The sequence below is a fragment of the Sitophilus oryzae genome, unplaced genomic scaffold (genome assembly GCF_002938485.1).
Source record: "Sitophilus oryzae breed Bouriz unplaced genomic scaffold, Soryzae_2.0 scaffold_578_pilon_pilon, whole genome shotgun sequence".
In the NCBI taxonomy this organism is placed as follows: domain Eukaryota; kingdom Metazoa; phylum Arthropoda; class Insecta; order Coleoptera; family Curculionidae; genus Sitophilus; species Sitophilus oryzae.
This window is the reverse complement of record NW_022147171.1, coordinates 3,579,106-3,594,814: the sequence shown is the minus strand read 5'-3', so window position 1 is coordinate 3,594,814 and position 15,709 is coordinate 3,579,106. Positions and strand designations below refer to the sequence as shown.

The 15,709-nt window shown below is 31.7% G+C and overlaps 3 protein-coding genes and 1 pseudogene across 4 annotated transcripts; 2 read left to right on the top strand and 2 right to left on the bottom strand.

Annotated features, from left to right (window-relative positions):
• Nucleotides 1-1,644: 1,644 nt before the first annotated feature.
• On the bottom strand, nt 1,645-2,629 carry LOC115887622 (putative nuclease HARBI1). Its single transcript, XM_030907087.1, has 5 exons — nt 2,585-2,629; nt 2,337-2,405; nt 2,167-2,265; nt 1,937-2,122; nt 1,645-1,812 (listed from the first exon to the last, which is right to left on the bottom strand). The coding sequence occupies exons 1-5, from the start codon at nt 2,627-2,629 to the stop codon at nt 1,645-1,647; spliced, it is 567 nt and encodes a 188-aa protein (XP_030762947.1).
• A 1,880-nt stretch (nt 2,630-4,509) lies between these two features.
• On the top strand, nt 4,510-6,284 carry LOC115887663 (putative nuclease HARBI1). The gene is made up of 4 exons (XM_030907128.1): nt 4,510-5,049; nt 5,357-5,598; nt 5,666-5,995; nt 6,065-6,284. Exons 2-4 carry the CDS (start codon nt 5,371-5,373, stop codon nt 6,242-6,244), a joined length of 738 nt encoding a protein of 245 aa, XP_030762988.1. The 5' UTR covers nt 4,510-5,049; nt 5,357-5,370; the 3' UTR covers nt 6,245-6,284.
• A 426-nt stretch (nt 6,285-6,710) lies between these two features.
• On the bottom strand, nt 6,711-9,336 carry LOC115887662. Of its 2 annotated transcripts, XM_030907126.1 has the most exons (7): nt 9,090-9,336; nt 8,564-8,982; nt 7,891-8,335; nt 7,397-7,484; nt 7,091-7,318; nt 6,930-7,021; nt 6,711-6,865 (listed from the first exon to the last, which is right to left on the bottom strand). In XM_030907126.1, the coding sequence occupies exons 3-7, from the start codon at nt 8,278-8,280 to the stop codon at nt 6,728-6,730; spliced, it is 936 nt and encodes a 311-aa protein (XP_030762986.1). In that variant the 5' UTR covers nt 8,281-8,335; nt 8,564-8,982; nt 9,090-9,336; the 3' UTR covers nt 6,711-6,727. The 2 variants fall into 2 exon arrangements, with proteins under 2 accessions (XP_030762986.1, XP_030762987.1); XM_030907127.1 differs by lacking the exons at nt 8,564-8,982; nt 9,090-9,336 and having other exon boundaries at nt 7,891-8,079; nt 8,138-8,275.
• A 4,391-nt stretch (nt 9,337-13,727) lies between these two features.
• On the top strand, nt 13,728-14,334 carry LOC115887621 (annotated as a pseudogene).
• The last annotated feature ends 1,375 nt before the right edge of the window (nt 14,335-15,709 follow it).

The following is a 15,709-nucleotide window of genomic DNA, read 5'->3' as shown; positions in this document are numbered from 1 at the left end:
AATACTTTATATTTTTTTAATTAAATGAAAAACAAATAATCCGGCGACGACAGTTTTTAGAAGAGCCAATTAGCTATCTTTTAGTAAAAAAAATAACTTTCTGGAGCAAGTCGTTACTTCAGTAGAGACGACACAGATAAGCATTAGCATTTTATATATGTAGATTACATGATTATGTACTGTAATAGTGAGTTTTCGAGAGGATATTAATTTATATGTCGTTATTATTATTATGAAAACAAGAAGTTTTATTATTAAACTTTAATGACTAACTAAAGAATACGTTATTAAATTGGCAACAGGCCATCAACAACACACCATATTTTTACTATATAGTCACTATAATTTTTACTAACTACATTATCACGCCACCTCATGTCTGTTGTGACAGTGGCAGCTCGTGGATCACAACAGTTGTGGACAAGATATTAATTTTAGGCCATGTGGCGCCATCTAACCACAGTTATTGCAGAATAATACTATAGTAATGTGTAGTAAACTGTAATTTAGGATGGAATCTGTTTTCTCCAACATTATATTTGTTTAGGAACAAGGAAGGCAAGCCGGCTTCGAATAGGAAGCCAACTGGAAGAAGCGAGGACGAGTTTCCAGGAATTATGCGCCGCTAATAATAGGGCCATGGAGGTAACTTTTAAAAAATTAGCATGTCAGTCTTTGAAATATATTTTTATAAATTGTCGAAAATAATCATTCTATTGCAATAGAAACACAAAAATAAAAATTACTTTTGCAGATGTTGGCTCAGGCTACGTTGAAGCAGGCGGAGGCTGCTTCAGTGCAGGCGCAAGCTGCTTTGCTGCATGCTCAAAATGAAGCAAAACAAATAGAAGTTTTTGGCAAGCTTGCCAACCTTCTAGAAAAAGTAATTGAAAAGTTGTAGTAGCAGAGTTGCTACTGCAACTTTCCATAGCACTTTTTGGCACGATGGGCGTGTAGTTTTTTTATTAATAAAAATATTATTTACAAAAATCTATTTTATTTACATATTTAATATCAGAATCAGTAAACACTCAATTATGCACAAAATGCTAACAGTAAATTATAAAAAAATACACATTAAGGTAACACAGATAACACAACTAAAAAAAATAATAATAAACTATTTTATTTAAACGTCAAGAAACAGAAAGTTAATAAAAAGTATGTTTAATTATTCTAGTCTCTACCCCTACCATATCTCCTGGAAATGAATCTGTCTTGTACGCGAACAGCCAATGCTCGACCTTGTAGACCCATTTCAACATCCAGATTCGGAGGATGAGCAGCACGATGGGCGATTACTTCAGCCTCCTCAACTTCAATTTCCTGCATACTATGCTTAATTCTCATGTTGTGCAAAACAGCACAAACATTGACGATTTTACCTGCCAGTCCCGGTTCATACATTAATTTTCGCTGACTGGACAGACATCTGAATTCGGCTTTCAGAACCCCAAAAAGCCGTTCGATAATGGACCTTGCAGAACAAAGGTCATCATTATATAAAGCACGAGGAGTTCCTGCTCGCTCATTCTTCATGCGTCATGAGCCATGGCTCTAAGGGATATCCATCATCTCCTATTTGCAAAGAGAACATTTTTAAATTGAAAAAAAAAATTTGAGAACACTTTCTAACTTTAAACCTCAATTCACTGATAACCACATACCAATCAACCAAGTATTTCGTTCTCCACGGTTATAGTTGCGCTCCATCACCCGTTTTGCCGTTGAGCTTGCCCATATGAAAGCATCATTTCTGGCTCCAGGGTACCTTGCATTGATGTTTAGTATTATTAATTCAGGATCACATATCTATCAAGGTAACAAATGAAAAAAATATCTTACAGTATCCATGTTAAATTAGTATTATTATAGTATATTATATATAATATAGTAATATAATTTTAAAGTAATTAAATATTACAAAAAAACTTACAGCTTGAACATTGAGAGCGTGATCACCCCAATGATTTACATAAGCTTCTTCATGCTGTCTTGGAGCCAGAAGATGCACATAAGTGCAGTCTATGGCACCTATTGCTCCTTCAAAAGGTTGAGGTGCTCTCAAAAAAGATTGCCGTGCAGCATGTCGTTGTTCCGGAGTGATGGGAAACTGTACCCACTGATACAGAAATCTATCATTGATGCATTAGTAACATCGCTTACACATCTGCTCACAGTTGGCTGGCTCAGTGCTAGATCATATTGACCACCCACCGCTGCTTGATAGCAACATGTGGCATAAAATCTTAAGGCTGCAAGAACCTGTGGCCCGTAGAAAAATCAGTGAGTAATCAAGTGATACAATTTTCTCTGATTCTAGTCAAAACACAAACCTGATGTTCAACTGAAACACCAGTTGGTCGGCGCACGGTGGGGCCGATTGAAGAATCGTTGGCCAAAACCTTCAAAGATATATGAATCAACCAAAAATATATAGAATTTAACAGTTTTTGCTTAATTGAATTTCTAGGTAGCCAATCTTCAAAATTTTAGTTAACTAAATTATAGTTCACGTATATACCCAGCATATTAGCTCATCAATATAATGTGAGAAAAAATACCCAGATGACAAAACTTTTACACTTTTGCCTTGCAAGCCATTTCGAATACTGTTGTCTTGTGGCATGTCTGTGTGTCTGTCTGTCTGTTTATCGGTCTGTTTGATATATTTTTTTATCCGTATGTAACTAACAACTTTGATAAAAAATAAATATTGCTTTTGGATTTTAGTTTTGAAGAAGTAAAAAAATAATTATTTTCAGTCATGGTCTCACGTTTTAAAATGAGTAGTCCGCACGTAATCAAGAAAGTATGGGCTAGATTTTTCTAGTACCTATTACAGGCAAGCATCTAAAAATTAATTTCGGATGATGAGGGGCTTCCAAAAATTTTAATATCCATTTCGGGGGAAGGGTGGTTTTGGGTGCCGGAATTTTTTTTTCTCCTTCTATTTTTGGATTAGAGGCAACTAAAAGATTTGAAATTTGTGACGAATTGAAATTAATGTGTTTAAAAATAATTTGTTTAAATGCTTAAATTTTTAAAATCGGTTCATTATTTTAGTACATATCATAGTTTGAATTTACGTGCGGATATTTTAATAAGTTAAGCCGCTTCTATCTAGAAATTTTAAACTGTCATATTTAGACTAAAACGTAATATTTTTAAACATATTGCCTTACTTCAAATCTCCATGTTGTTCCATTAAAATGATAAAAAAGGAGTGGGAACATTTTATAGTATCTAAGCCTCGATCTAAGCATTAATTCAGTTAAAACCCACAAAATTTGTAGATTTAAGGTGGGGTGGGACTTAAGTGTCTAGGACCCTAAGACCCCCTAACTGTGTGCTTGATTACAGGCGATTCAAGAGTATCAGATTTTATTAAAATCACACAAAACTAATCTAAATAAATCATAAAGACCTATAGTATCTATTACTCAAAGTACCAGGGACATACTTACATTAAAAAATAAGTTGCGTAAAGTTGCGCAAGATGGTAACAAATACATGAAGGGTAATGTCCAATCTTTCAAAAAACATCAGCCAATAAATTAGGCAACTTTGGGCACTCAACAAAAGTCAAGGTTAAATAGCATATTTTATTTTTTATATTATACTAATTTATTAATTAATTTAGTATGCATCAGTGAAAAAGTTTTTTTTTCAAAATATAGCTAGAAATAGTCAAGTAGTATTGTACTTTTATAAAAAATGCAAAAAATTAATTGTATTTAAAAATTAACCAAGAAATTTTACTTATTATTCGGGCCCTACAAATTGCAATTATTATACACGGTAGAACTAAACCTTCGACATTACTGCCCTTCACTGGTTACAGATCTGCATCCAAAAAATTTTTCTGTGCATAATATAATATTTAGGTCTTTTCTGTATTCTATGGTCATCAAAACTTTTTGAAAATGCAACTTCTGTTTTATAAGGTTCTGGCCGCAAAAATGGCAATCGGCCCCATTGTGCGGCGTCTTTCCAATATTGGCTGCAGTTCCTCGACTATGTCCATCGCCAAATCAGGAGTTAGTCGAAACATATCAATAAAGACATCGTCGTTTAACTCGAACGGATTGTGTTCCTCTCTCCATGCCCTCCTTTCAATTCGACGCTCCTGCATTTCAGCTTGATGCTGTAGGTAGATTAAGTCCACAGCTAGGTAACCAAGACCAGCAGTCACTCTATTATATTATATAATAATATAATGAATAACATAAATATATAACATAATATATAATTTATTAATAATTAGTTATTCAACTTAATCAATTAATTAATTAAAATAAGATGTATTATCGTACACTAGAATATTTCATAGATAGTAAAAATATTTTGACATGACCACTTTGTTATGTTTAACATTTTCATATTTACAAAGCGTAAGCTACTCTTATGAAACTATTCAAACATTTTTAAAGGTGGAATATCTATATGTTTACGAATTATAAAAAATTTTATACAATAATTCAGAAAAAATTCCCTAGAACGCTTAACTTATGTTTTTTCAAAAATTATACAAATAATATATCGTGACACAGAAACTCGTATACCCTATTCACAATGCTTACCTTATAAAACAGTAGACACTACACTGGAAAACCACTTTCAAATAGTCCAAAATCTCAATAAAAAAATAGTAATGTTAATGAAAATTAAATATCAACTGAGATTGTCAATTTATACAATCGTCGCGTCGCATCGTCGCCGTCGGTAGCGTTTACCGTGGGGTAGACAAGGAGTGAAATTCTGTACTAGTCAACGACAATTTTCGGTATCGGTCAAACGTCGACCGACCGAAATCCTTATATTGCAATTCCGGACTTTACGCGGCCTACCGAAATCGGTGAAACAGAGCGGAAACAATCGTTCCTCGACCGACAGCTTCCATGACCGTCGAACGTGTCGAACGACTGTTATTAAATTGTTTGAAATTAAATGTGTTTGGATGTGATTAAGAAAAATTTTAGCGATTTTTCTACCACATCATAGATTTTGAAGTAAGAGAAAACAAAAGTACATATTATACATACGAAGGTAAGTAATAATAATTAGCATTGGTAGAAGTAGAGAAACGTTTGTAGAATAAAATTAGCGTTAGGATACGCTAAAACGTACTATGAGTAGCAGAGGTGGAGTCATTTCCGTTTCGTGTTTAGTGTTTCATGTAGTCCGAATAAAAAAACTTGTGTTATGGAAACGGAAATAAGTTTGCCTCTGTCCTCTGCTTACACTATTTACCAGGCCAAATAACGTTTTTTTTTACTTTTTGATGCACAATCGAAAAAAAATCAAGTTGGTGGGGGTAATACTTTATAACCTGACATTATTCCCTCGCTCTTAGTTTTGATTTGAAAAATGGAGTATCTTGCCTATGATTTACTACATTTGGAAAGAAGAGTAAGAATAATGGAACGCCGACTAGAACGAAGGGCTCTAAGAGATGTCATGGAACCTTTGGAACTTCCAGATGATGAATTTATAAATTTGTACCGTATTTCTCCTGATATGGCCACAGATTTGATACAAGCTCTTCGCCCTCACTTGGCACGTCAACGTCCTTATGGATTATCCGTAGAAAAACAGGTGACATTGAAAAATATTCATCTTATAAGATATAGCAATAATAGGTATTGCTTATAATTTACTGTAGGTTCTAATAGCTTTGCGGTTTTATGCTACCGGAAGTTATCAAAATCCGGTAGGAAATCAAGAAGGATTAACTATGAGTCAACCATCTGTGAGTCGATGTGTACATGCTGTCACTGACTCTATAAACAATGTCTTTTTGAGAAGAAAAATACGGTTTCCGCTAACTGCAGAGGAAAGGAATGCTGCACGATTGAAATTTGCAAACGCGATGCAACCGTTTTATGGAGCGATCGGTGCGGTGGATTGCACTCATGTATCTATTCGGGGACCAAGTGACCACGAAGAAGCCTACGTGAACCGTTACGGATATCACTCTCTGAATGTTCAAGTGGTAGGTTAATGAGAGCCCCAAATGTTGCGATTTCACTCTCTTGAGTTATGGTATCATGAATTTTTTCAGGTATGTAACCCAGATTATAAAATATTAAATATTAATGCTCGCTTTCCTAGTGCACGTCACGATGCCTACATTTGGTCGAACTCTCCAGTACGAAGTTGTATGGAACGTAATTTTGAAAGAGGAGAAAGGCAAACGTGGCTGATAGGTAAATACATGTTTTTTTTTAAGTTTTGTGAATAACCGCATCTTTTCATAGGAGATGAAGGCTATCCATTAGAACCATGGCTTCTCTAACCCCATTACCTCACCAGCAACCAGGAACACCTGAATATTTTTATAACGAAGCACTATGTCAAAGTCGTAGTTGTGTAGAGCGCACGTTTGGAGTCTTGAAATCTGTATTCCGCTGCTTAAACCAAGAGCGCCGATTAATGTATGAACCGGGACTAGCAGGAAGAATTGTAAACGCTTGTGCTATTCTGCACAATATGAGGATTGAGAACCAAATAGCAAATAATTTTATTGACGAAGGTCTCAGAGAGCCAGCTATGAATCAGCGAAATCTCGAACTCGATAATGAAGGATTACCACAAAGAGGAGTTGCCTTAGCACAACGGACCGTTTAATTCATCAAGTGTTTCGGCGTTAATATTAATTAATGTTAATATCATTTAAATATTTAATCCATAAAAATACAATTCAGGATTAGTTTAGTTTTATTAGTCATTCTTTAGTCTCCAAGTAACTAATGGCTCTCTCTGCCACCCCCGCAAACCTCTCCAGTATCGCAATCATTTTTTCTTCATTTCTGGCGTGGCGTAGGGAAGCTTCTGCCTGTAGTCGGCTACTTTCTGCTAGTACCTACGAAATTAATTAATTAAGATTAAACTATATGATTTGAAAAATATATAAAAGGCGAACCTACACTTAAGGCGTCTGCAGTTCGATCTGCAATGGCAGCAAATATATCTCTTGCTTCACCTAACTGGACGCTCAAACGTGATTTACTTGGTGTACCTGAAAGTGTAAAAAGTTGCAAACAGGGTGTGTTTCATATTAATATGATAAATAAGTAGTTCCACAAACCACTATTACAGGCTGAAGCTACCCTTTTTCTTGATTTTCGAACGTGTTCGCTCGAATTTAACAAACTCGTTGAAGCAGTTGGAGATTTAGTGGGGTTTTTAGATTTAGGAGCAACCTCAATACTTGTAGTATTTATAGTTTTTTCAGTGTCTGTCACTACATCCTGACTTGCAGTAGGAAGAACCACAGGAGCCAGCGTGACTAAATCTAAACTATCAGGAGGGAGGTCTATTGCCAACGGATAAAAGTAAATGTTAAACTTTATATTTAGTAGAATGTGGCTGTTTTATATTTTCTAAACCTTACCGTCAGTCTTAGTTGGTTGCAAAGTTACCACTGTAGGTGGGAGGTCCAGCACAGATTCGTCATAGTTCTCTAAACGAATTTGTAGATCCTGAAATTACGATTAGATGATAGAATAGATATCACAATATGAGTTATAACCCCAACGACCTAAAGCTAAGCTTTGCAACCCCAACGACCTAAAGCCAAGAGTGAAAACAAAAAAATATATAGTATACAGGTCAAAGAAACGAAACAAAAAATACGTACGCGCTCGTAGTTAAGTGTAATGTCCAAAAACAATTAAAAACAATAGTAATATGTGTTATTGTGTTGTCCAGTTTAACAAATTTTAACTCTGAAAGAATCTACGTTCAAGAGGCTTGAAAAAGACATATACTGTCGAAACGTCGTCACAAAATAAAAAAATAATGAACAAAATCTAGAAACATCTTTGCAACCCCAACGACCTAAAGCCAAGAGTGAAAACAAAAAAAATATGAGTTATAGTGCATTACTTCTTCCTCAGCTAAACTATCTGCGCAGTTGGAACTACCTTCGACGTACTGCATACCAATAATGTTTAAAATTCTTTCTTCTAGTTTTGTAAGAGGTTTAACTGTTAGCTCCAATTTTCCAGTTTTTCTCAGCTCTTTTTTTAATTGTGAGTAATGGATGCTGGCTTTCGACCTCAAATCTCTCCATACCTGCAAATACATAAAATCCAAAAAGAACATACACTTAAATGTAGCGAACTTCACTAACTGTTTGCCACTGCTCTTTATCCTTTTCGAACCCCCTGGCACACTATTTGCCATCTTTGTAAGTGCTTCCCATTCGGTATTCGTACTTTCACGCCCGTGAATGCCGATAAACTTACGAGCAGCGAATTCTTTATTTTGCTCCATGTAAGAGATTATAAGTTCGATCTGTTTAGCTGTGGCTGGTTTAGACCTCTTCTTCCTAATAAGTGCATAACTGCGTAAAGGTACGGTACACAAACAATTTTTTTTTCAAAAATACAAATTATGCAGGAACTTAAAAGTTACATCAAAATTGAAAATCCGTATAAGTATCCGTATTATTACGTTACCTATGCGCTAAATGTAGACGTACCAATAAAGAAACTTATTGTTACGGATTTACTCGTGACGCGGCGGTAGACAGTCCCAAGTTGTAAAGTATACCTACCTAACCTATAATTCTGTTTTAAGAAGACAAGAATGCCGAATACATTTATGTAAGCATCTTCATCGTAAACCTCTATTAATTATTGTTGTTGCTGTTGCGATGATGTTGGGTAAACCATTCTGTTCTCCAAAATTTTTATCTTTTTATGTTTGGGCTCCTGCACTTCATCAGGGCGGTGGTGGTGGTGTGAAGACTCTATTTGACTTGTTGTTGTATTCTCTTCCTCAATGGAAGGGTAAAAATTTACATTGGAAAATTCCTTCATGCCTTGTAGGAATTCTGTTTCATCTTCTGCTACCACCCTGATATACTGCAGCGGTAAATTTTTTATTTTTCCTTCAACTGTTGCATTTTTTGGTGAATATGATAGATATAAATGTAATCTACCATTTACCACTTTCACCTCTTTCAACCCATATCTAAATGTACAAAAAAAATATTTATAGAAAAAACAATAAATGAATAAATAAAAAAAAAAACAACTAGTATGAAAATAATTTTATAGAAAAAAAAACAATAGACTTACCTAAATAAATTTTTCAAAAAAACAACCAACAATTTAGTTGGCAGTCTCTTCTTCTCAAGGCTTTCAAAAATAAATATCGAAGGAGTATTCATCTTAGAGCAAGCTTGACTATAATGCAGCATAGAATTTTCTGCCTTTATATATATTTTAAAACAAAGAAAAAATATATGACACGATATGAATAATAAGTTGTTTACAGGATACGCAGATTTAGAACATGTATCTAAATCAAAACAAATCCATAAATTATTAAAAAAAAATGCATACAAAGTAATAAATTAATAATATGCAATATCATTTTGTTAAAAACAATGAGTATGTAAATTAAAGATAAATTATTAAAAAAATATATACAAAGTAATAAATTAATCACATGCAATATATATTTGTTGTTAAAAACAATAATTATGCTTATTTTGCAATCTAATGATAATTTTATTAAAATATACATTCGCTCAGTCTGTAAAAAATTGTAATGTAACGATAGATTATTCAAATTATAAAACCAAGTTCTAACACGCTTGTAATACATTGGAAAAACAAATTAATGATTCTTGGAATATTTCTAATAATTTTAAACAAACAAAACAAGACGTAAGCAATTAATTTTAATATTTTATGAAAACAATTTATCTAATAAAGTTACCCAATTATCTAATTAAAACCAAGATAGTGATAAAATGTATTATCTATGGAAAATTTATGATAATTATATGCATGCAAACAAATCATGATCGTAGGCAATTAATTTTAATATTCTAATAAGAATAAATATTATGAATTATGATACAATTAACTCAGTTAAATCGAAAAAACATATTTATTGTTTATATTCAGATGTGACTATATAAACATTCAGTTGCTGTTGAAATCTCATTGCATTAAGTATTAATAACAAGTTAAATATGAATACAAAAATTGATGGTGTTGCTAATGAAGTGATAAGAAAATTTGAGAGGGTAAGACATTTAATTAAATCTAAAGATGAAATTTTAAAATGGACTAAAATTTTGAAGAGGTTATTATAAATATTAGAAAATGTATTAAGAATAAACTAGATTGTGTGAAAAATTTTTATAAAGTAGAGTCTCAATTATCATTGTTATTAAAGTATAGGGAAGATTTAAAAAAGAAACGTATAAAGACTAAAAAAACCAAAAACTTAGTTTAGGTAGATGTTGATTCATGTTTTAATGGGCGGATTCGAACAAGTGCAATAATAAATTTAGGTATAAAAGATCCAGACATATTTTTTAAAAAAGGCCTTAGAAGTTTTTAATTAAAATTAGACAAGCTCTGAAGACTTCAATGATTAAAGTTAATGTTAACTTTTTAGCTAATTTTATAAAACCTACTAATTCTGAAATAGAAGTAAAGCATTTCACTACTAAAAATCAAATAATTGATAATTCTACAAATTTAAAAAAGTGGTATAAGGAATATATTAGAAATTATATTTTAACAAAATTATCAGAATTTCAAGAACGAGATAGTGGTTGGGCACTTTATGAAATTCTTCAACTTAAAGTAAATATAAATAAATTTGTACCTATTACTGCAGGTTTTCTACATTTGTTAATACACGTAAATTTATATACAAAACGAAATCTGTAATAAACATAAAAAATAATGATGAATATTGTTTTCTTTGGTCAATAGTTGCATATTTAAATCCTGTTTCGATTAATTTCTAATGGTGTTTCATCCTATCCTCATTTTAGTGAAATAACCTATAGAAAAGATAAAAGAAAATTAAGCTATGAAAACTTTCAATTTCCTATGCATTTAAAGGATATTCCAAAATTTGAAAAATGTAATAACATTTCTATAAACGTTTTCAGCTATCGAAAAAACGAAATTTTTCCTTTAGCTTTAAGTAAAAATGACTTTTCTATTAAAATAAATTTACTACTATTACCAAACCATTCTGATATTGAGGATGCGAATAGTACTGATGATGATGATGATAAAATTGAATGTTTTAAACAAGAAACATATCATTTTGCTCTTATTAAAAATTTATCTCGATTACTTCATAAACAGTTACCTAATCGAAAGAATAAATCATGGTTATGCGAACGCTGTTTAAATTCATTTATATCACAAACAATTTTGGAAAAGCATTCAGTTAGTTGTAAAAAAATGAATACATTTCAAGTTATTGTTCCCAATGAAAAAGAAAAAATATTAAAATTTTCAAAATTTAAGTATAAGGAAAGTGTTCCTTTTGTTATTTATGCTGACTTGGAATGTATTCTTTTCGATGTGAAAAATGAAAATAGTTTTAATATAAAATCGAAAAAGTGTCAAAAACATGAACCATTTAGTATTGCATACTATTTAAAATGTTCATATAATGATGAACTTTCACGTTTTAATCTGTACACTGGTAAAGATTGTATAAATTGGTTTATTAATGAACTAAATACTATAGCGTTAGATGTGCATAATATTCTTTGTAACATTATTCCAATGAAACCTCTTACACAAGCACAATACCAATATATTCAAAGCTGTAAAGAGTGTCACATTTGTTTGAAACCGTTTAATAAAAATGATACAATTGTTAAGGATCATTCACATTTTACGGGTGAATTTCGAGGTCTTGCTCATTCTCACTGCAATATTAATTATCAGGATTCTCATACAGTACCTGTTATCTTTCATAATCTCTCAGGCTCTGATAGTCACTTCCTGATAAGGGCTTTAACTACTCAGATTAAGGGAAACATGAGTCTTTTACCATTAAACAAAGAACGATACATTTCCTTTACAAAATACATTCACAACACAAAAGTTAATTTTAGATTTTTTTAGATTCGTTTCGTTTTATGGCTAGTAGTCTCGATAAATTAGCATCTTATCTAGTAGATAATCAAAAGAAATTATTCTAAAATATTATCCAAAGCATGTAGAGTTTCAATTGTTGTCACGTAAAGGGTTTTCCTTATCAATACCTAAATAATTGGGAAAAATTACAAGACATTGAATTGCCTACAAAAGATCAATTTTATAGTTCTCTTAATAAAACAAATATTTCCGAAGAGGATTATCAGCATGCAAAATTAGTGTGGAACACGTTTAGCATTAAAAATCTACAAGAATATGCAGAATTATACTTAAAAACCGATGTTTTGTTACTTGCTGATATATTTGAAAATTTTAGAATTACATGTATGAAGACCTATGGATTATGTGCTCTTAATTTTTTTACCGCACCTGGATTAGCTTTTCAGTCTATGCTGAAAATTAGTAATATAGAGCTAGAATTATTAACTGACATTGATATGATTATGTTTATCGAACAAGGTATACGAGGGGGTGTTTCACAATGTTCTAATTGATATGCAAAAGCGAATAATAAATATATGGAAAACCAATTTGATGACAATGAACCTTCGTCATATCTTATGTATTATGATGTTAATAATTTATATGGAGCAGCTATGTCTATGCCTCTGCCTCAATCACATTTTGAATGGGTTCAAGATATATATGAGTTACCAAATATAATAGATATTCCTGAAAATAGTGACATTGGTTATATCTTTGAAGTTGATCTTACTTATCCTCAAAAGAACTTTTTTTGATTATCACAAAGATTTACCATTTTGTCCGGAAAAGGAGAATACCTGCTGGTTCAAAAGATTCCTAAATTACTTACAACTATATATAATAAGGAAAAATATATCATTCACTATCGTAATTTACAACAAGCCGTTAGTTTAGGATTAAAAATAACAAAAATTCATAGAGTTTTTAAAATTTAAACAGTCTTGTTGGTTAAAAGTCTTACATTGATTTAAATACAGCATTGCGAAAAAATAGTAAAAACGAATTTGAAAAAACTTTTACAAACTGATGAACAATGCTGTATTTGGTAAGACTATGGAGAATGTTCGTAAATATAAAGATATTAAACTTGTAACGAAATGGTCAGAAAGGTATGGTGCTAAATACTATATTTCACAACCAAATTTTCATAGTTGTACCATTTTTGATCAGGACATGGTAATAATCGAGAAATGAAACGTGTAAAAAGTTAAATTTGATAAACCAATTTATGTAGGATTTTCCATTTTTAGATTTATCTAAGACTTTTTATATACGATTTTCATTATAACTATATTCAAAACAAATTTGGAGAAAAGCAAAATTATTATATACTGATACTGATTCTCTCATCTACCATTTTTTTTGTGAAGGATATTTATAACTCAATTCAGCAAGACATTCATAAATTTGATACATCAGACTATCCTCTAATAATGTGTATAATATACCACAAAAAACAAAAAAATATTAGGTCTTATGAAAGATGAAAATAATGGGAAAATAATGACTGAATTTATTGGTTTACGATCTAAACTGTACACTTCTAGAACTCAAGCACATAGTTGTGAAAATTTAAATGTTAGTAAAAAAGCTAAGGGTATAAAGTCATCTTCACTTAAAAGCTATAACTTTTGACGATTTTTATCAATGTCTTTTTTTAAAATTCCACTCTTGAAACTGAACAACATTTAATTCAATCAAAAAAAACATCAAGTGTATACTATAGCCCAAAGAAAAATAGCTCTATCTCCGAATGATGATAAAAAGAATTATTAATTATTTATAGGAGATACAAAACCATGGGGTTGGGAACTAAGGGGAAACATTTAGAAAATCTTTAGATTTTATTTATTTGTTATAAAACCTCTCATTTTTTTGAAAACATAGTCAAATGATGATGATGAAATATTGATGATGGAAAAGAGAAAATGCTTGAAATATGTAAAAGCAATTCCAGGAGCCTTTACTCCTACCAAAGGATCTCCTAGAGTTGCAGGATTTGATTTAAGGAGTGTCTACAGTATAACTGTACCTGCAAGGGATAAGGCGCTCATAAATACAGGTCTGAAATTTGAATTGCCTTCAGGATGCTATGGAAGAATAGCACCTAGATCAGGATTAGCTTCAAAAAACGGCATCAATGTTGGAGGTAGAATTTTATTTTTATAATTATTAATATGATAACTATTCATTTTAATTTTCTTCTAGCTGGTGTTATCGATCAAGATTATAGGGGAATTGTGATGGTTCTACTCTTCAACCATTCGAATGAAGACTTTCAAGTAAACGTTGGAGATCGTATAGCTCAATTAATTTGTGAGCGTATACACTATCCTGAATTGGTTGAGGAAAAAAGAACTTACCCATACAGAGACGCAACACCAATGGTTTTGGATCAACAGGGCGATAATAAAACCTAGCTCTAAGTGTTTTTTTATATAACTTGCCTATAAATATTATTGTAATGAATATATTTATTAAGTATATTAAGCGTATTAAAAAATAGAAGCATTTATGCTAGAGAAATTTTCTCAAATCGTGGTATAAAATGTAAAGATTATATTATTTTTACTTTAGTATCCATAATAGTTAAGACAGATAGAGAGCGTGAAAAATTTTATTAATAAAAAATTAATAAGAATGGTAAATACAAGTCTTCACTAAGAAGTATCAGAAGATATTCGTAAATGGCGAGAATTTAAAAGATGTCCTGCATTCAATTACGAGTGTGGTAGATTGTTGTCAGCATTTGACAATCCTGGGAAATTAACAGACGCTGATTTTTTTAAATAGCCTTTTTAGGCTTACCGACAAATCTGATGTACCTGAATATGTGAAAACTGCAGTAAAACGGGACATTGATAATCGTCAAGCTGCACATTTTACGTAACATACCTGGACATTTTAATTTATGATTATAAATAGATCAGTTTGTAATATTTAGCATATGTAAAAAATAAACTGTTTTAAAAGATTTGTCTATGTGTGTTTTTCTGTTAATATCTCCAGTCTAGACTAGGTTGGTTAATACAACATTTAGTTTTAAGTAAACCATATAAAATTAGTACCCTTATTGATAACCTTTAACCTATTATGCATCATCACATAAAATAACAACGCAATATTTTTATTGATAATCTTTAACCTTTTAAACGTTATCACATACAACAACAACAAGGCATAAAAGTAAACAATATAAAATTAGTACTCTTATTGATAACCTTTAACCTATTATGCATCATCACATGCAATGACAACGCAATATTCTTATTCATAACCTTTAACCTTTTAAACGTTATCACACAACAACAACATGGCATTTTCCTAAATTTTAAGGAAATTTCTCGTCTATAGCACCCCAACCTATGTAACTCTTATAACATGGCATATATGCAAACTCCCTAAATCTACTAATTTAGATCTGGCAAAGCAGCATTTGCAGTACCCTCCTGCTTACCCTTAAAAACCTACCCTCACCAACCTTCAACAATTACATTAAGGCCCTTTTCAACAGCCTCCGGTAAATTTACAAGAACTACCCACACAAACATTATTTCTTTAGAAATAACCTTCAAATTAATCAAGGTCAATACTTCTTCGGCTCATGGATCGATGCTGATGGAAAACATGCTAGCTATACTACTTTTCTTTACTGTTGGCGTTTCTAGGCATAAAGTGTGCAGAGAGTTTACTACGAAGTTCATTAAAAAAATGTTCATCCAGTGGCTTTCAGGCAAAAAAAACGCAGAAAACACAAGCTTCCCAATAAACTATCCGAAAATGAT

Coding starts and splice junctions, on each gene's coding strand:
- LOC115887662 (XM_030907126.1), bottom strand. CDS start 8,280: ATGGAGCAAAATAAAGAATTCGCTGCTCGTAAGTTTATCGGCATTCAC. Junction 7,485..7,890: donor ATAGTTTAGCTGAGGAAGAA/GTAATGCACTAT, acceptor TCGTAATTTCAG/GATCTACAAATTCGTTTAGA. Junction 6,866..6,929: donor GAACTGCAGACGCCTTAAGT/GTAGGTTCGCCT, acceptor TTAATTTCGTAG/GTACTAGCAGAAAGTAGCCG.
- LOC115887622 (XM_030907087.1), bottom strand. CDS start 2,629: ATGCCACAAGACAACAGTATTCGAAATGGCTTGCAAGGCAAAAGT. Junction 2,266..2,336: donor GTGTTTCAGTTGAACATCAG/GTTTGTGTTTTG, acceptor TACGGGCCACAG/GTTCTTGCAGCCTTAAGATT. Junction 1,813..1,936: donor ACGCTCTCAATGTTCAAGCT/GTAAGTTTTTTT, acceptor TTACCTTGATAG/ATATGTGATCCTGAATTAAT.
- LOC115887663 (XM_030907128.1), top strand. CDS start 5,371: ATGGAGTATCTTGCCTATGATTTACTACATTTGGAAAGAAGAGTAAGA. Junction 5,599..5,665: donor GATTATCCGTAGAAAAACAG/GTGACATTGAAA, acceptor AATTTACTGTAG/GTTCTAATAGCTTTGCGGTT. Junction 5,996..6,064: donor ACTCTCTGAATGTTCAAGTG/GTAGGTTAATGA, acceptor GAATTTTTTCAG/GTATGTAACCCAGATTATAA.